This window comes from Schistocerca gregaria, chromosome 8 (genome assembly GCF_023897955.1).
Source record: "Schistocerca gregaria isolate iqSchGreg1 chromosome 8, iqSchGreg1.2, whole genome shotgun sequence".
NCBI lineage: Eukaryota > Metazoa > Arthropoda > Insecta > Orthoptera > Acrididae > Schistocerca > Schistocerca gregaria.
In genome coordinates, this window is record NC_064927.1 from 224,558,754 (window position 1) to 224,573,465 (window position 14,712).

General features: G+C 40.3%; 1 protein-coding gene across 5 annotated transcripts in view; it reads left to right on the forward strand.

The window, feature by feature from the left end:
* Nucleotides 1-4,448: 4,448 nt before the first annotated feature.
* LOC126284164 (DNA-binding protein Ets97D-like) overlaps nt 4,449-14,712 on the forward strand; it is a 74,143-nt gene continuing 63,879 nt past the window's right edge. For 2 of the 5 annotated variants that reach the window (XR_007551444.1, XM_049982888.1), the window contains exons 1-4: nt 4,485-4,587; nt 4,773-4,897; nt 5,138-5,280; nt 14,329-14,431. Coding sequence is in view for 4 of the 5 variants with exons in the window: in XM_049982888.1 (XP_049838845.1) it covers nt 4,809-4,897; nt 5,138-5,280; nt 14,329-14,431 (335 nt within the window). In the remaining variant the exon portion in view is untranslated. Of the gene's footprint in view, nt 4,588-4,772; nt 4,898-5,137; nt 5,281-14,328; nt 14,432-14,712 lie in introns of all 5 variants that reach the window. The other 3 variants (XM_049982889.1, XM_049982890.1, XM_049982891.1) reach the window with 3 other exon arrangements.

Consider the following 14,712-nt stretch of genomic DNA (forward strand, 5'->3'; position numbering starts at 1 on the left):
CGAAATGTGTCATTTCCCCGTCCCTACAACAGATTTTATGGCTAACCAATAGCCCCCTAGACTATTGGTACTAGCCCCAGTATTTGAAATTGTGAATTCAATATTATGGTCCATGACAGGATGCTGGAAACCCTTATTCCCCAAATCCATGTTATGATCTGCGATAGGATGCTGGAAACCCTATTCCCCAAATCCTTCGTTTGATTAGGAACCTCTTTAAAAATTACATCACACTGAGAGCATGAAATTACAGCCCCCTCCCTCCACCCCTTAAGCCCACCACAGGTTGCCCCCTTTTATACTTGGTTTTGCCGAAAGGAGACTCATCAGTTTCGACAATGACTCCACTCCCCCAAGGGCCCCCTATACCTTATATCTTCTCTCAGACTTCACTACAAAAAGAACGCTAGCCTAGAATGATATGCTAACTCCCACGACATCCGTGTATACGTAACCACGCAGTATACCTCAAACCAACAGAATACAATTTTCATTACGTCTCTAGCTTCCATTTCTCAAACCATGTTCTTCATCAAATTGAACGCCATCCTCGATCTGTGGTGTACCTCCATATGAATAAATCACGAGTACGGGGCGCTGACACACGTATCGCGTATGTTCACCACACTCACGACGTCGAAAATAATCATGAATAAGACCACATAATTGCAAAAAGCGAATGGTTGAATATCTACGCCCAAAGCCTGCTTCTTGTCTTCCATATTTATAGGAATAGATAAATCTACATCTACAAACGAAAATCAAAAAGAAAAATTGTCCAAAATGAAACAATTCTTCCAAAATATCTCAAACTCGTTAAGGATGAAAATAGGTACAAAAATCATAGCACTGTCTTTTAAAAACACATTCATTTATTTCATTTTACAATGACGCTGCCTCGCCGCACAAGATAACCGATTTATTATCTATGGCTCGAAAATAAAGACAATATTTACGAGTTCACTATGATATCATTGGTCAAAGCCGACGTATTGTACCCCATTCTTCTGTTGGCCCTAATACTGCACCCGAATCACAGCGATCGTGGTGTCCGTCTTTTGACAGTTTATCAAACCATATATTTTACTACATCCAACTTTGAACTTACGTTCCACTTGTAGTCGTAGCCTCTGTCACCTCCGCAGTGCATAATATTTACGCGTTTCTTTCTTTAGAGAATCATACGCCTGGTGTAGTTGTCCTGTCTCGCTTTGATAAGTTGTTTGTAAATTGAAACTATGGCCTTTTCCTCAATGCTTTATTCAGAAATTGAGAAAGATCTCGCAATTGTTAAACAACAAAATCCGAACTTTTAAATCACCACAGAACAAGCACCAAATCACATGTCGCCTGCACTGATACCAGGAAAACTCTTCCAGTTAAATATATTCATCTCGATGTACAGGTAGTTTCACCATTGGTATGCACGGGCGGTCGACACCCCCCCCCCCCCCCCCCCCCCAACATGGAAACATATCTCGATTGCCACTTCACTGTTGCAGTTCCGAATTCAACTTATGTTTCCAGGAAACATGTAGAATACACGAAAATGTCAGTGACACAGTTATCTGCTGTATACCTATTTCTTCTTCTATACTAGGCGGAAAACTGGGTCTGCTGTATAGCACAAAATTGTTTTAACTTTCGATTGGTTTGCAAAAGGCGCCCCCCGCTTCATTCATGATTCTCAGTAACAGATTCACCAGCCAAATATTATTTTCACTGTCGAAGCTGTGTACCTTGCGTTAGTATACCTCCCGTTGTCTTTCCTCACACTTTAAGTAAATACAACCGCCACAACTGATGATTCACAAGACTTCATGCAAACGAGAAAGAGAAAATTCTCATCTGAGGTATATACTCTGACTCGTTCTCCGAAATTCTGAGTAATCTCCCTGACGATAAAGAAGAAGGTACAGAAAAGCAACTCCTAATTAGGCAGGCAGTTCAGGGAGAATATGTGAACAGCACTGTGTTGTGTCCATTCTCCAAGGAAGAAGTGGCCGCACATATAAAATAATTAAAGAGAGGCAAGGCCCCAGGGCCAAACGGAATTGTGGTGGAAGTAGTGCAATACCTCGCTCCTCAACTTATAACACCTCTGACAAGCTTATACAATGGGGCATTGCGCCTCAGGATGTTTCCCTCCATCTGGAAATAGGCCAACATAGTGATCATCAAGAAAGTCCAAGACAAAGACCCAAAAGAAGTAAACTACTACAGACCAGTCTGTTGGACCTGCTGGGCAAGTTGCTAGAGCAGTTGCTACCTGGTAGACTGACGGCACACCGAGTGCTGTGTGGAGTGAGCGACAGGCAATTCAGCTTTCGGCTGGGGAGGTCTGTGTCTGACACAATTGCTCTGGCAGCCGGGGTCTGTGGGTCGTCCCTACACAAGTACATAGTTGGCATCATGGTTGACATCAGTGGCGCCTTTGACAGCCTGTGGTGCCCTTCGCTCTACTCCTGCTTGCAGGAGAAAGAGTGTCCATGGCCGCTATATGGCTGTTTCAGGAGCTATTGTATGGAAAGGGAGGTCTGGCTATCGCCCCCTAGATTATGAAGGGGTGTCCACAGGGCTCTGTCCTGGGGCTGCTCTTTTGAGACATAAATATGGAGACTCTCCTAGACAGCCTGGAGAGCAGTGCATATGTGCTAGATGCGATAGCCTATGCACACGATCTCCTCCTACTGGTGGGCAGCCGTAGCTGCGAAGATCTAGAACCTAAGATTGAAAAGGCAATAACCATACTGATACAATTGCGCCAAACAACAAAAATGTTAATAGCGCCCAACAAATCAATATAATTATTATTAAAATGCCAATTGGCCAGAAATCCAACGGTGCAGATCAGGGGTTCATCAGTTATTCGACGTTACAAGGCACGATACTTGGGTGTCATTATAGACGAAAGATGGAGCTTCGCCCAACACATTGAAGCGGTGACCCAAAGGTCTCTAGAAACACTGAATCACCTCATTATGACTGGGAACAGGAGATTCCACCTGGTCCCAGAACTGAGAAAATTATATCATAACACCAGTGTCACCTCCACTGTGGGTTACAGGTCTGGAGTCTGGGCACACAGGCTCACGAGGGTCGTGCCTGTCATGGCCATGAGGAGGGTGCAACACAACATGCTTATGCGTTCGATTTGAGCTTACTGACCATCTCCTTGAGGGGCACTACTGATTCTCATGGGGCTGTGTCCCTTTGACATAAAAATCAGGGAACAGGCAGCTTGGTATTGGTTCAAAAGAGCAGAAATTGAAAAGACTGAACATATTCTATGGGTACAGATAGGGGATAAATTTGCAATCAGAAGGAGGTGTGAAGGATTGCGGCAAGAACTTTGGGATGAAGAAAAGAGGGGAAGAAGAACATACCAGTTGCTGCCCATTTCAAGGAACAGCTCCAACTTACATACTTCAAACCAAGTAACGATTGCTGCACTTCCTTATGGGGCATGGACCATACCTGGCATATCTTTGCCGGTTCAGGAACAGAGCTACCCCTTCGTGTGACTGTGGTGCTGAAATAAGCTCTCTGGACCACATAATCTACGAGTGACCTCTTTTCGGTAACATAGCCACTGAATTAAGACGTCAATTATCAAATAGACACACATATCACCGTTTTTACTTAGTAAGTCTATGCTATCACCTAATCAGAAATCCAACCACATTCAAAGTCATTGACAGTCTTGTCAGAGGAGTACCAGCAAAAGTCTTGCAAGAATATTGTAGGGAGAATCAGAGACTCGTAGAACATAAAATGACATTCCCGCATCTATCCCATTCCGCCAGTGAGTGGACTGGCTGATCGCCGTGACGTTCGGAATCCGCCACGTGCGAAACAAACCGGGACTTGACTCATAGCACAATAATGATGACTAATAGCAGTTAGGTAGCTTTAAGTAAAATGTAGTTTTTTTAAACAGTCACTAAGAGTACCTGCAGCGACTTCCAGTTGAGGCCAGCCCAGTGCCAGGGGCACGCCCACTGTGATTGGCTCGGCGGGCATGCCCAAAAAATAGTAGGTTTATAGATCTACTGGCACCCTTGGAACGCTGCAGGAGTTAGCTTGCTAGGATAGTAAGAATAGCATTTCAGTAGACAATAACATTTGCCCATAGCGTAACTTAAATCCTCATATACTGCAGTAAGTAGGAAATCTGGAATATAGTAACAAATGCTGCTAAAAAAATAATTGTTTTGTAGATACCTAAGATCCACTATATGTAAGGTGGTGTGTTATCATGTATCAATATTATTTCTTGAATAAAGAATTTAAAATAATTCCGAGTAATAAAGTATATAATATTTATACAGTTTATATTCAGTTGTGGATCATAATTCCCACTCCGTCAATATGTAATTGGATGATAGGTGTTTGTATTTCCGAAGATTGTATACTCTCTTTACACTATGTGACGATTGGTAGTGCTTAATCCTGCCAGAGCCATCCTCTGCCGTGGTAATGTTGCTGCTCCTGGAGTTTGTTAGTATTTTGTTTCCCTTTCGTGGTGTGTGTTTGTTGTGTTTATAGTTTTGTGTTGCTTCATTAGAAAAGCGACGACTTGTCAATGTAAGTGTAAATTAAAAAAAAAAAAAAAGAAAACTTATGGCTCCAAGTTGAAATCCGATTTCCGTGCTTAGCCGTACTTACCCTAGAATTTTACTCAAAGTATTTTCGTTTTTTAATGATATCGATACTGTATATAGATCTCACTTGACGGACTGTGACTGTATATAGTTAATTCACGCTTTCAGATACTTTTTGAGTTTAGTTACCTTTAATTAAGAAAGATGCAAGAGCAAGACCAAGCTGTGTACATTCTCAAATTGAATAAAGCTTCTACGAACATGTATTCATTTGATTCACAAAACAGGAAGCGGTAAGAACTGAACATTGCATGTCCTGAATGGAATGTTAGTCTATGAAGTTTATGTTTATATATATTTTTTATTGTAGCATGATTGTATAGTGACACAATTTAACGTGGTTTTCAGTAGTAGTGCCTAATCTGCGGCATGGCTTACATCATAAAACTTCGGCCTCAAGGTCCCATGTTAGTTTATTAAACACTGATCATTACTGTAATTTCTGTGAAGTGATATTATTTGTTAATGATTAGGTTGCAAGAAAACTGTGAGCCACAGGTAACACACATGCTGTGCAAACGTATCAAGTTGGAACAGGAAGAGGGAGAATCCTCAAATTATGAAGATAATGAACCAATGGAGTGTTTGGTTGCGGAACTACCTGATGTTTGTACAGGTAAGACTTAATCCTGTAATATATTTATCTTGTAATAGTTTTTGAGTAACATCTTCCCCACTTTCTCTGTGCCTCTTTTGCTTTCATTTTATTGAAGATATGTATCATAATAGTCTTCACTCTGTTAACTAAATTGTTTTGATGGAATAAGAATTAATGAAAAATGGCCTCATTGGTAAGAATATTAACTTTTGTTAGGTTGAAGGCATTGATCACCTTAGAGAATTTATGATTACTATTCACAGATTCAGACTTATCCAAGAAAGAAGAATTAAGAATTTGGGAATACTGAACTTACTGGTACAACCTATACAGACTACCCATGATGACATCCAAAGTTGGATGTAAATGACTTGTTGAAATCCAATTTGAGTAAATTACACACACATTCACACACCATATAAAGAACTGTGGTTATTCTCAAGATATTACACCCACTAACTACATAAACTCACTAACAAATTGTCACCTGCCTACCTTGTATAGATCTAAGACTACGCTCCAGATCAGAGGTCAAGAGATATAATCTACACTAGCCACTGACCTTGACCAGTGACATAATTTTAATGGTTGCTGTGACGTCACTTTTTAGTTCATATTTTCACAATTTTGTTGTTAGTTGGCATAGTAAATAAATATGAAAGCAAGAAGCTTGGTTATGGTAACATACTGATCCGTAGTTTTGCTCAAAGTCTAGGTTAGGTTGAAAGGTGACAGTTTAGTTGTGTGTTGGTGAACTAAGAAATGTAAAAGCAAAGGAAAAAGCCTGTCTGTGTTAACTCAATGATCTGGTTGAAAAAAATCTCTATTGGTACCATGTTACAGTTGCCATGTTGTGTACAATGTTTGCTATGTTACTAGTCAAAGCCAGTGACTAGTATCGAATATTCCTCTTTGTCCCAGATCAGCATGCTGCAAGTAACATTTGGTGTCTTCGCCAACTCTCAACCAAACTGTCACCTGCCATTCTAACCTAGACCGAAGGCTTTGCTACAGACCAGTCTCTCCATTATAACCTATGTTCCCCAAACTAATAGAGAAGTAAACTTGATGTTATCGGTGTTCTGTATTGTCTTTTTTGTGCTTATATGACATTGCATGGCTCAAATTGTTGTTGCAGGTCAAAGCCAACATCCAATTTTGGTATCTTACCTGACCTGAAGATTTTGAACTCATTAGGCACATAGCCCATCGAAGTTCTTCACAGAACTTGAATAGTGTTAATGGCCGTTTCTCCTACACACTATCACTCATTCACAGAATGTGTCTTATCATAAGTGTAAAGTTCTAAATCTATTTATTTGACTTACGGTATTGGAACTTTTCTGCAAGTTTTCAGCCACAGACTTGTTTTTTCTTTGATAAATGCTCTTTCTGTACATGCACATTGATCAGTAACTTTGCTGACTGAAATTGAAAACATATTCAGCTTATACTACACCATATGGAATCCATATAACACACACAAGATCTCAGTTTTTTGCAGCGACATTCTTAGATGAATGTTTATTCAGATAACATATATGGAAGCAGATTCTCTGGAGACTATGCTGTAATGAAAGTTATATAGTTTTATTGCTCTGAGGGGCATGTCATGATATTACAATTTAGAACAAGAAAGTAATTGATATATGCATACTTACAGGTCTAGTTCTGACAAGGATGGGACAGATGGGCTGTTCATGTGTTGTAGGAACTTCAAAATGTTCAAATGTGTGTGAAATCTTATGGGACTTAACTGCTAAGGTAATCAGTTCCTAAGCTTACACACTACTTAACCTAAATTATCCTAAGGATAAACACACACACCCATGCCCGAAGGAGGACTCGAAACTCCACTGGGACCAGCCGGACAGTCCATGACTGCAGCGCCTTAGACCACTCAGCTAAGTTGTAGGAACTATCCCAAGTATTTGTATGGATTGAACGACAGAGCAACCTAAGTAATGATGAGCAGATGAGGATTAGATTCTCATTAGCACAAAGCCAGTCTGTTAACAATAGCACTTTCCCATGTGGTTTATCCACAATGTTGTTTTGTTTATAAATTCTTGGAAAGAATTTGTTTCATAATGTAAAATGCCCCCCATAAACCATGGATCTTGCCGTTGGTGGGGAGGCTTGTGTGCCTCAGCAATACAGATGGCCGTACCGTAGGTGCAACCACAACGGAGGGGTATCTGTTGAGAGGCCAGACAAACATGTGGTTCCTGAAGAGGGGCAGCAGCCTTTTCAGTAGTTGCAGGGGCAACAGTCTGCATGATTGACTGATCTGGCCTTGCAACATTAACCAAAACAGCCTTGCTGTACAGGTACTGCGAACGGGTGAAAGCAAGGGGAAACTACAGCCGTAATTTTTCCCGAGGGCATGCAGCTTTACTGTATGATTAAATGATGATGGCGTCCTCTTTGGTAAAATATTCCGGAGGTAAAATAGCGGGGACTACTTAGGAGGACGTCGTTATCAGGAGAAAGAAAAAGGATCGGAGCGTTGAATGTTAGATCCCCTAATCGGGCAGGTATGTTAGAAAATTTAAAAAGGGAAATGGATAGGTTAAAGTTAGATATAGTGGGAATTAGTGAAGTTCGGCGGCAGGAGGAACTAGACTTCTGGTCAGGTGACTACAGGGTTATAAATACAAAATCAAATAGGGGTAATGCAGGAGTAGGTTTAATAATGAATAAAAAAAATAGGAGTGCGGGTAAGCTACTACAAACAGCATAGTGAATGCATTATTGTGGACAAGATAGACACAAAGCCCATGCCTACTACAGTAGTACAAGTTTATATGCCAACTAGCTCTGCAGATGATGAAGAAATTGATTAAATGTATGATGAGATAAAAGAAATTATTCAGGTAGTGAAGGGAGACGAAAACTTAATAGTCTTGGGTGACCGGAATTAGAGTGTAGGAAAAGGGAGAGAAGGAAACATAGTAGGTGAATATGGATTGGGGCTAAGAAATGAAAGAGGAAGCCGCCTGGTAGAATTTTGCACAGAGCATAACTGAATCATAGCTAACACTTGGTTCAAGAATCATAAAAGAAGGCTGTATACATGGAAGAAGCCTGGAGATACTAGAAGGTATCAGATAGATTATATAATGGTAAGACAGAGATTTAGGAACCAGGTTTTAAATTGTAGGACATTTCCAGGAGCGGATGTGGACTCTGACCAAAATCTATTGGTTATGACCTGTAGATTAAAACTGAAGAAACTGCAAAAAGGATACCGGATCTGGATAAGCTGAAAGAACCAGAGGTTGTACAGAGTTTCATGGAGAGCATAAGGGAACAATTGACAGGAATGGGGGAAAGAAACACAGTAGATGAAGAATGGGTAGCTCTGAGGGATGAAATAGTGAAGGCAGCAGAGGATCAAGTAGGTAAAAAGACGAGGGCTGCTAGAAATCCTTGGGTTACAGAAGAAATATTGAATTTAATTGATGAAAGGAGAAAATATAAAAATGCAGTAAATGAAGCAGGCAATAAGGAATACAAACGTCTCAAAAATGAGATCGACAGGAAGTGCAAAATGGCTAAGCAGGGATGGCTAGAGGACAAATGTAAGGATGTAGAAACTTATCTCACTGGGGGTAAGATAGATACTGCCTACAGTACAATTTGAGAAACCTTTGGCGCGAAGCTAACCACTTGTATGAATAATCAAGAGCTCCGATGGAAACCCAGTTCTAAGCAAAGAAGGGAAGGCCGAAAGTTGGAAGGAGTATATAGAGGGTTTATACAAGGGCGATGTACTTGAGGACAATATTATGGAAATGGAAGAGGATGTAGATGAAGACGAAATGGGAGATAAGATACTGCGTGAAGAGTTTGACAGAGCACTGAAACGCAAGAGTCGAAACAAGGCCCCCGGAGTATACAACATTCCATTAGAAATACTGACGGCCTTGGAAGAGCCAGTCCTGACAAAACTTTACCAGCTGGTGAGCAAGATGTTTGAGACAGGCGAAATACCCTCAGACTTCAAGAAGAATATAATAATTCCAATCCCAAAGAAAGCAGGTGATGACAGATGTGGAAATTACCGAACTGACAGTTTAATAAGTCACTGCTGCAAAATACTAACGCGAATTCTTTACAGACGAATGGAATAACTGGTAGATGCAGACCTCAGGGAGTATCAGTTTGGATTCCATAGAAATGTTGGAACCCGTGAGGCAATACTGACCTTACGACTTATCTTAGAAGAAAGATTAAGGAAAGGCAAACCTACGTTTCTAGCATTTGTAGACTTAGAGAAAGCTTTTGACAATGTTGACTGGAATACTCTCTTTCAAATTCTGAAGGTGGCAGGGGTAAAATACAGGGAGTGAAAGGCTATTTATAATTTGTACAGAAACCAGATGGCAGTAATAAGAGTCGAGGGGCATGAAAGGGAAGCAGTGGTTGGGAAGGGAGTGAGACAGGGTTGTAGTCTCTCCCCGATGTTATTCAATCTGTATATTGAGCAAGCAATAAAGGAAACAAAAGAAAAATTTGGAGTAGGTATTAAAATTCATGGAGAAGTAGTAAAAAATTTGAGATTCGCCAATGACATTGTAATTATGTCGGTGACAGCAAAGGACCTGGAAGAGCAGTTGAACGGAATGGACAGTGTATTGAAAGGAGGATATAAGATGAACATCAATAAAAGCAAAACGAGGATAATGGAATGTAGTCAAATTAAATCAGGTGATGCTGAGGGAATTAGATTAGGAAATGAGACACTTAAATTAGTAAAGGAGTTTTGCTATTTAGGAAGTAAAATAACTGATGACGATCGAAGTAGAGAGGATATAAAATGTAGACTGGCAATGGCAAGGAAAGTGTTTCTGAAGAAGAGAAATTTGTTAACTTTCGAGTATAGAGTTATGTATCAGGAAGTCGTTTCTGAAAGTATTTGTATGGAGTGTAGCCATGTATGGAAGTGAAACATGGAAGATAACTAGTTTGGACAAGAAGGGAATAGAAGCTTTCAAAGTGTGGTGCTACAGAAGAATGCTGAAGATAAGATGGATAGATCACGTAACTAAGGAGGAGGCATTTAATAGGAGTGGGGAGAAGAGAAGTTTGTGGCACAACTTGACTAGAAGAAGGGATCTGTTGGTAGGACATGTTTTGAGGCATCAAGGGATCATAAATTTAGCATTGGAGGGCAGCGTGGAGGGTAAAAATCATTAAGGGACACCAAGAGATGAATACACTAAGCAGATTCAGAAGGATGTAGGTTGCAGTAGGTACTGGGAGATGAAGAAGCTTGCACAGGACAGAGTATCATGGAGAGCTGCATCAAACCAGTCTCTGGACTGAAGACCACAACAACAACAACAATGTAAAATGGTAGCGCTACAGTATTCATTCATTTTTCAAAATTAACTTAGGCTACACACTGTTATCTGACATTCGTAATGTTGGATGCCATGTTTCAGAGTCACAGCCAGCCTGTAATTTGTCAGCTGAATATAGACTGCAGATTACGCTACTGTCACCACATCTGAGTTTTCCCATTCACATTTGTTGATTTCTCCAACTCACAACCAAACAGTTACCTTCCAACCTAGCCTAGAACTTGCACTGTGCTAAATCCTGTCCCAAGAAATTACATTCCAAAAACTAATACTGGTGTAAAAGAAGTATTTTTGATGATCTGCTCCCTTCCTATTAGTTCATGTCAGAAATACGGAAGCGTCCAATCACACCCGTCTGCTTTCACCCATGACATCACAGATATGGCGGAAATGACCATAAACCACGACTCCAATATGGTGCATATAAAGTCGTTACATACACATTATGAGGACGAAAATACATTTAAAAAAATCACATGTTCCACAAAAAACCTAATGACACTAATGGGACAAGCGCAGGAAATATGTTTTTTTTGGGTGGGGACAAACTAAATATAAACAAATTTGGACACCCACCCCCATACAAAACCATGCAGAACGACGAAAAAAACCGACATCACAAAACTCCCCAGATACCACTAAACACAATGTCATCTGAAATCGGACAATTTCCTTGACCTATGTAGCGGAACAGCAGCTCCTGATCCCATAAATTAGGACCCAACACTTCCCTTGACCTATATAGCTCAAAAACATCTCCCGATACCAATACCAACATTCACAGCCACACACTGGGATTGAACACTTCCCTTGACCTGTTATCCTTACGGCACCTCCATATGCTGCCGTCCCTGGTCCGAGACGCCGGAACTTTAAGTAAGCCTCATTTCTTCACATCATACTGAACACTTCACGACTTCATCAAAAAATCCGAATAGTTGGAGAAATTTTATTAGAGACAACGCACTGTCCCCCATCATAGCCGACAACCGAAAACTGTTGACCCTGTCAGTCTTGTCCATACCTACCAAAGACATAAAAAAATCAATTTACCAAAATTCACACACAATGCCACACTTGCAAACTAGACCAAAAGCATCACCTAATACACCACCAGAGAGCCCCATTGATTGCATCAAAATGACACCTACAAACATGCCACTCTCACAAACTAAATTCCGCGCCGTTGTGATGTCACACACTACAACAGCCTTACGTCACGGGTCAAACCCGATGGGTCGGATCGGACGCTTTGGTCGACCCTTCATGTCTGACCTCACACACTACATCGTCATTACGTGACGGGAAAAAGCCGACATCTGGTATCACAATAATATTGTAGTGACTTCTCTTAATTGGTGACCTTGGTCTGAAAAATCAAGCCCTTTGTGCACTGACCTGTACTTATCAACTTTAAACACAGTTTTCATTTCTTTAAACAACCTAATACTGTAGTCTCCTTATGGCAAAAAAATTATATTATCACAAATGTTGAGTTTGCCGAATAAGCTTGGTGCCTGACTTAAAAAGATGGCAGGAAGACGACCCCTTACCACAGAAAGTAGTTGCCGTATGTTAGGTGCCTTGCTAAGGGTGCAGTAAGTAATTAACCTCATCATGGGGCTCTTACCACAGAAAGTAGTTGCCGTATGCTGAGTGGCTTGCTAAGGGTGCAGTAACGAATTAACCTCATCATGGGGCAAACTTGGTACGAACAGAAATTTAAGGCAACATTGATTAAGATGCGCTTAACAATAATTTATTAAAATATTAACTTTTTATATGATGATGAAATGTGGCAGGTTTTTTTAAACAGTTCTACCACAGATGTGAATTTGAACACTGGTCTGGTTTCTGATTAAAGTGAATGATGACGAAACTAGAAGTATGCACCATACGGTTCTGCTGACTGTGACAATAGGTAAGTCCTGGCACTGTCTGCTGATATACATGCACAGTGCAGCACTAAGTGGATACTGTGGCACTGTAAGGCTGGAGACAGTGATAGAAGAGTAAAGCTGTATGTCTGCCGAAATCCACAGATAGCAGATAGATGTTCATTTACAAACTGTTTGCTTGACATTAGGTAGCATAAGGATATAGTCCCATGTTTGTGAGTGATGTATGGCAGAAGCATAGCGTATTTTGTTGTGTGGACAGTTTGAGCACTAGATCATAACTGTGGTGCCATTCTGGTGACTGGCCTCACTGTGTGTACCGTATCTGCTGGTGGACACAGCAATAACAGTCATACTTTTTTGGTCATATATTTATTTATCAACATTAATATATAATTTATAATTTCAAGACTCAAAAAATCAGCCATTTATGCCTTCACTTAAAATATTACTGGCAAAAAAATGACCAACCTTCAAGGGTTATTTTTTTATATCTGTTTTAGTTCTTTGGTATATTACAGATTGTACAATAATGATGGCAACAAGTATAATTACCCTTGCCAAAAAAGATGTATGAGATGAGTTTCACTCTTAATTGACTTTTGTATGAAAAAATCTGAAGTATTCTGGCATGCAGAGAGGTATGTTGCATTTGGAGCAGTATCATTGTGTTTCTTTCCTGCTTGTTTTGCCATTGAATTATCTTGTATTCTTCAAACAAATCTTGAAAATCTGCTGTGATGCTGCTTCATAATGAGGTTCGTATGGGAATAAAAGAGAGAGAGAGAGGAGGAGAAGAAGACGACGACGACAAATAAAACAGAACCAAATTGTTAACGCAGAAGTAGTATTTGTAGCAACAGTATTAGTGATAAAAAACTGTAGCTGGCTGCTGCTTGCAAGAGACATTTCTCATGGCAATCCAGGATCATTGAGCTTTCAAAATTTCTTACTCATCAAATGTTACATGCTTGTAGCAGAATTACAGCATACTGCAAAGTCTAAGAAGTACATATACGAAACTCCTGACAACAGGAATATACACTGTGTCAATCGGTTGGGTCAACAGCTCTTATGTTTGTTGTTGATTATCTGAAAGTAATTCTAGAAATTGACAGCAGAAGGGAGCATCTGTCAAGGGGCAGGTAGAGAAATGTCTGTACATTGTTCTCATAAGAAGCGAGTTCAATTTTCAAGTGATAGATAGCTCATGCATTGAGAAAATGTGTGTTATGGCCCTGGTTATACTCCAGCTTGGTTGCCAGAATGTAAAGTGATCATGTTTTAGTTTCCCTGTGATGCACATAATTAAAATGTGTAATGAAACGCACAGGTGTAGTCTTTCATTGCCTGGGGAAAGCATGTTAATAATGGGTAGTTGCAAGTATTTAACACTTCCAAGCACTAAACCAGACCGAGCAAGGTGTCGCAGTGGCTAGCACACTTGACTCGCATTCGAGAGGCCGACAGTTCAATCCTGCGCCCGGCCATCCTGATTTAGGTTTTCTGTGATTTCCCTAAATCACTTCAGGCAAATGCTGGGATGGTTCCTTTGAGAGGGCACAGCCGGCTTCCTTCCTCGTCCTTCCCTAATCTGATGACCTCGCTGTCTGGTCTCTTTCCCCAAACAACCCAACCCCACTAAACCAAATGACAGAATGAGTGTAATGTTAAAAATTTTCTCCTGCTGCAGAAATGCAAATAATAAGCCACATTAAGTTTTGGAGAAATGTAGTAATTGAGTAATATTACACACAGTTTGACAATGTTCTCCAGTGTTACACAGCCCTTTGTTTCAGAAACTGCAGCTGAGGAATTAGTTGGAGTGGAGGAAGAAGTAGTTCTAGAACAAGAAGAAGAGATTGTTCCTGAAGTTGGAATCTCTGAAGGGCAGATTGACATGTGAGTTTCATTTTCACTAGTGTAAATTTGATTAAAGCATGTATAGATGTGGGTTTTTTTTTTCTTTCTCTTTTTTTTTTTACTGTGATTAAAGAAACACACACACACACACACACACACCTGCAACCGCTGTTGCCTCCAGACACGAAAGTTAAAAGCCTTTCTATGTGTTTGCTGTCTGCTCAGCACCTCTTCTATTTAATAAATATCTTCTATTTTCATTGTACATGTTGGTACTTTCAGGATACAATTTATTTCAGATGTTATAGTTGCAAACAAAA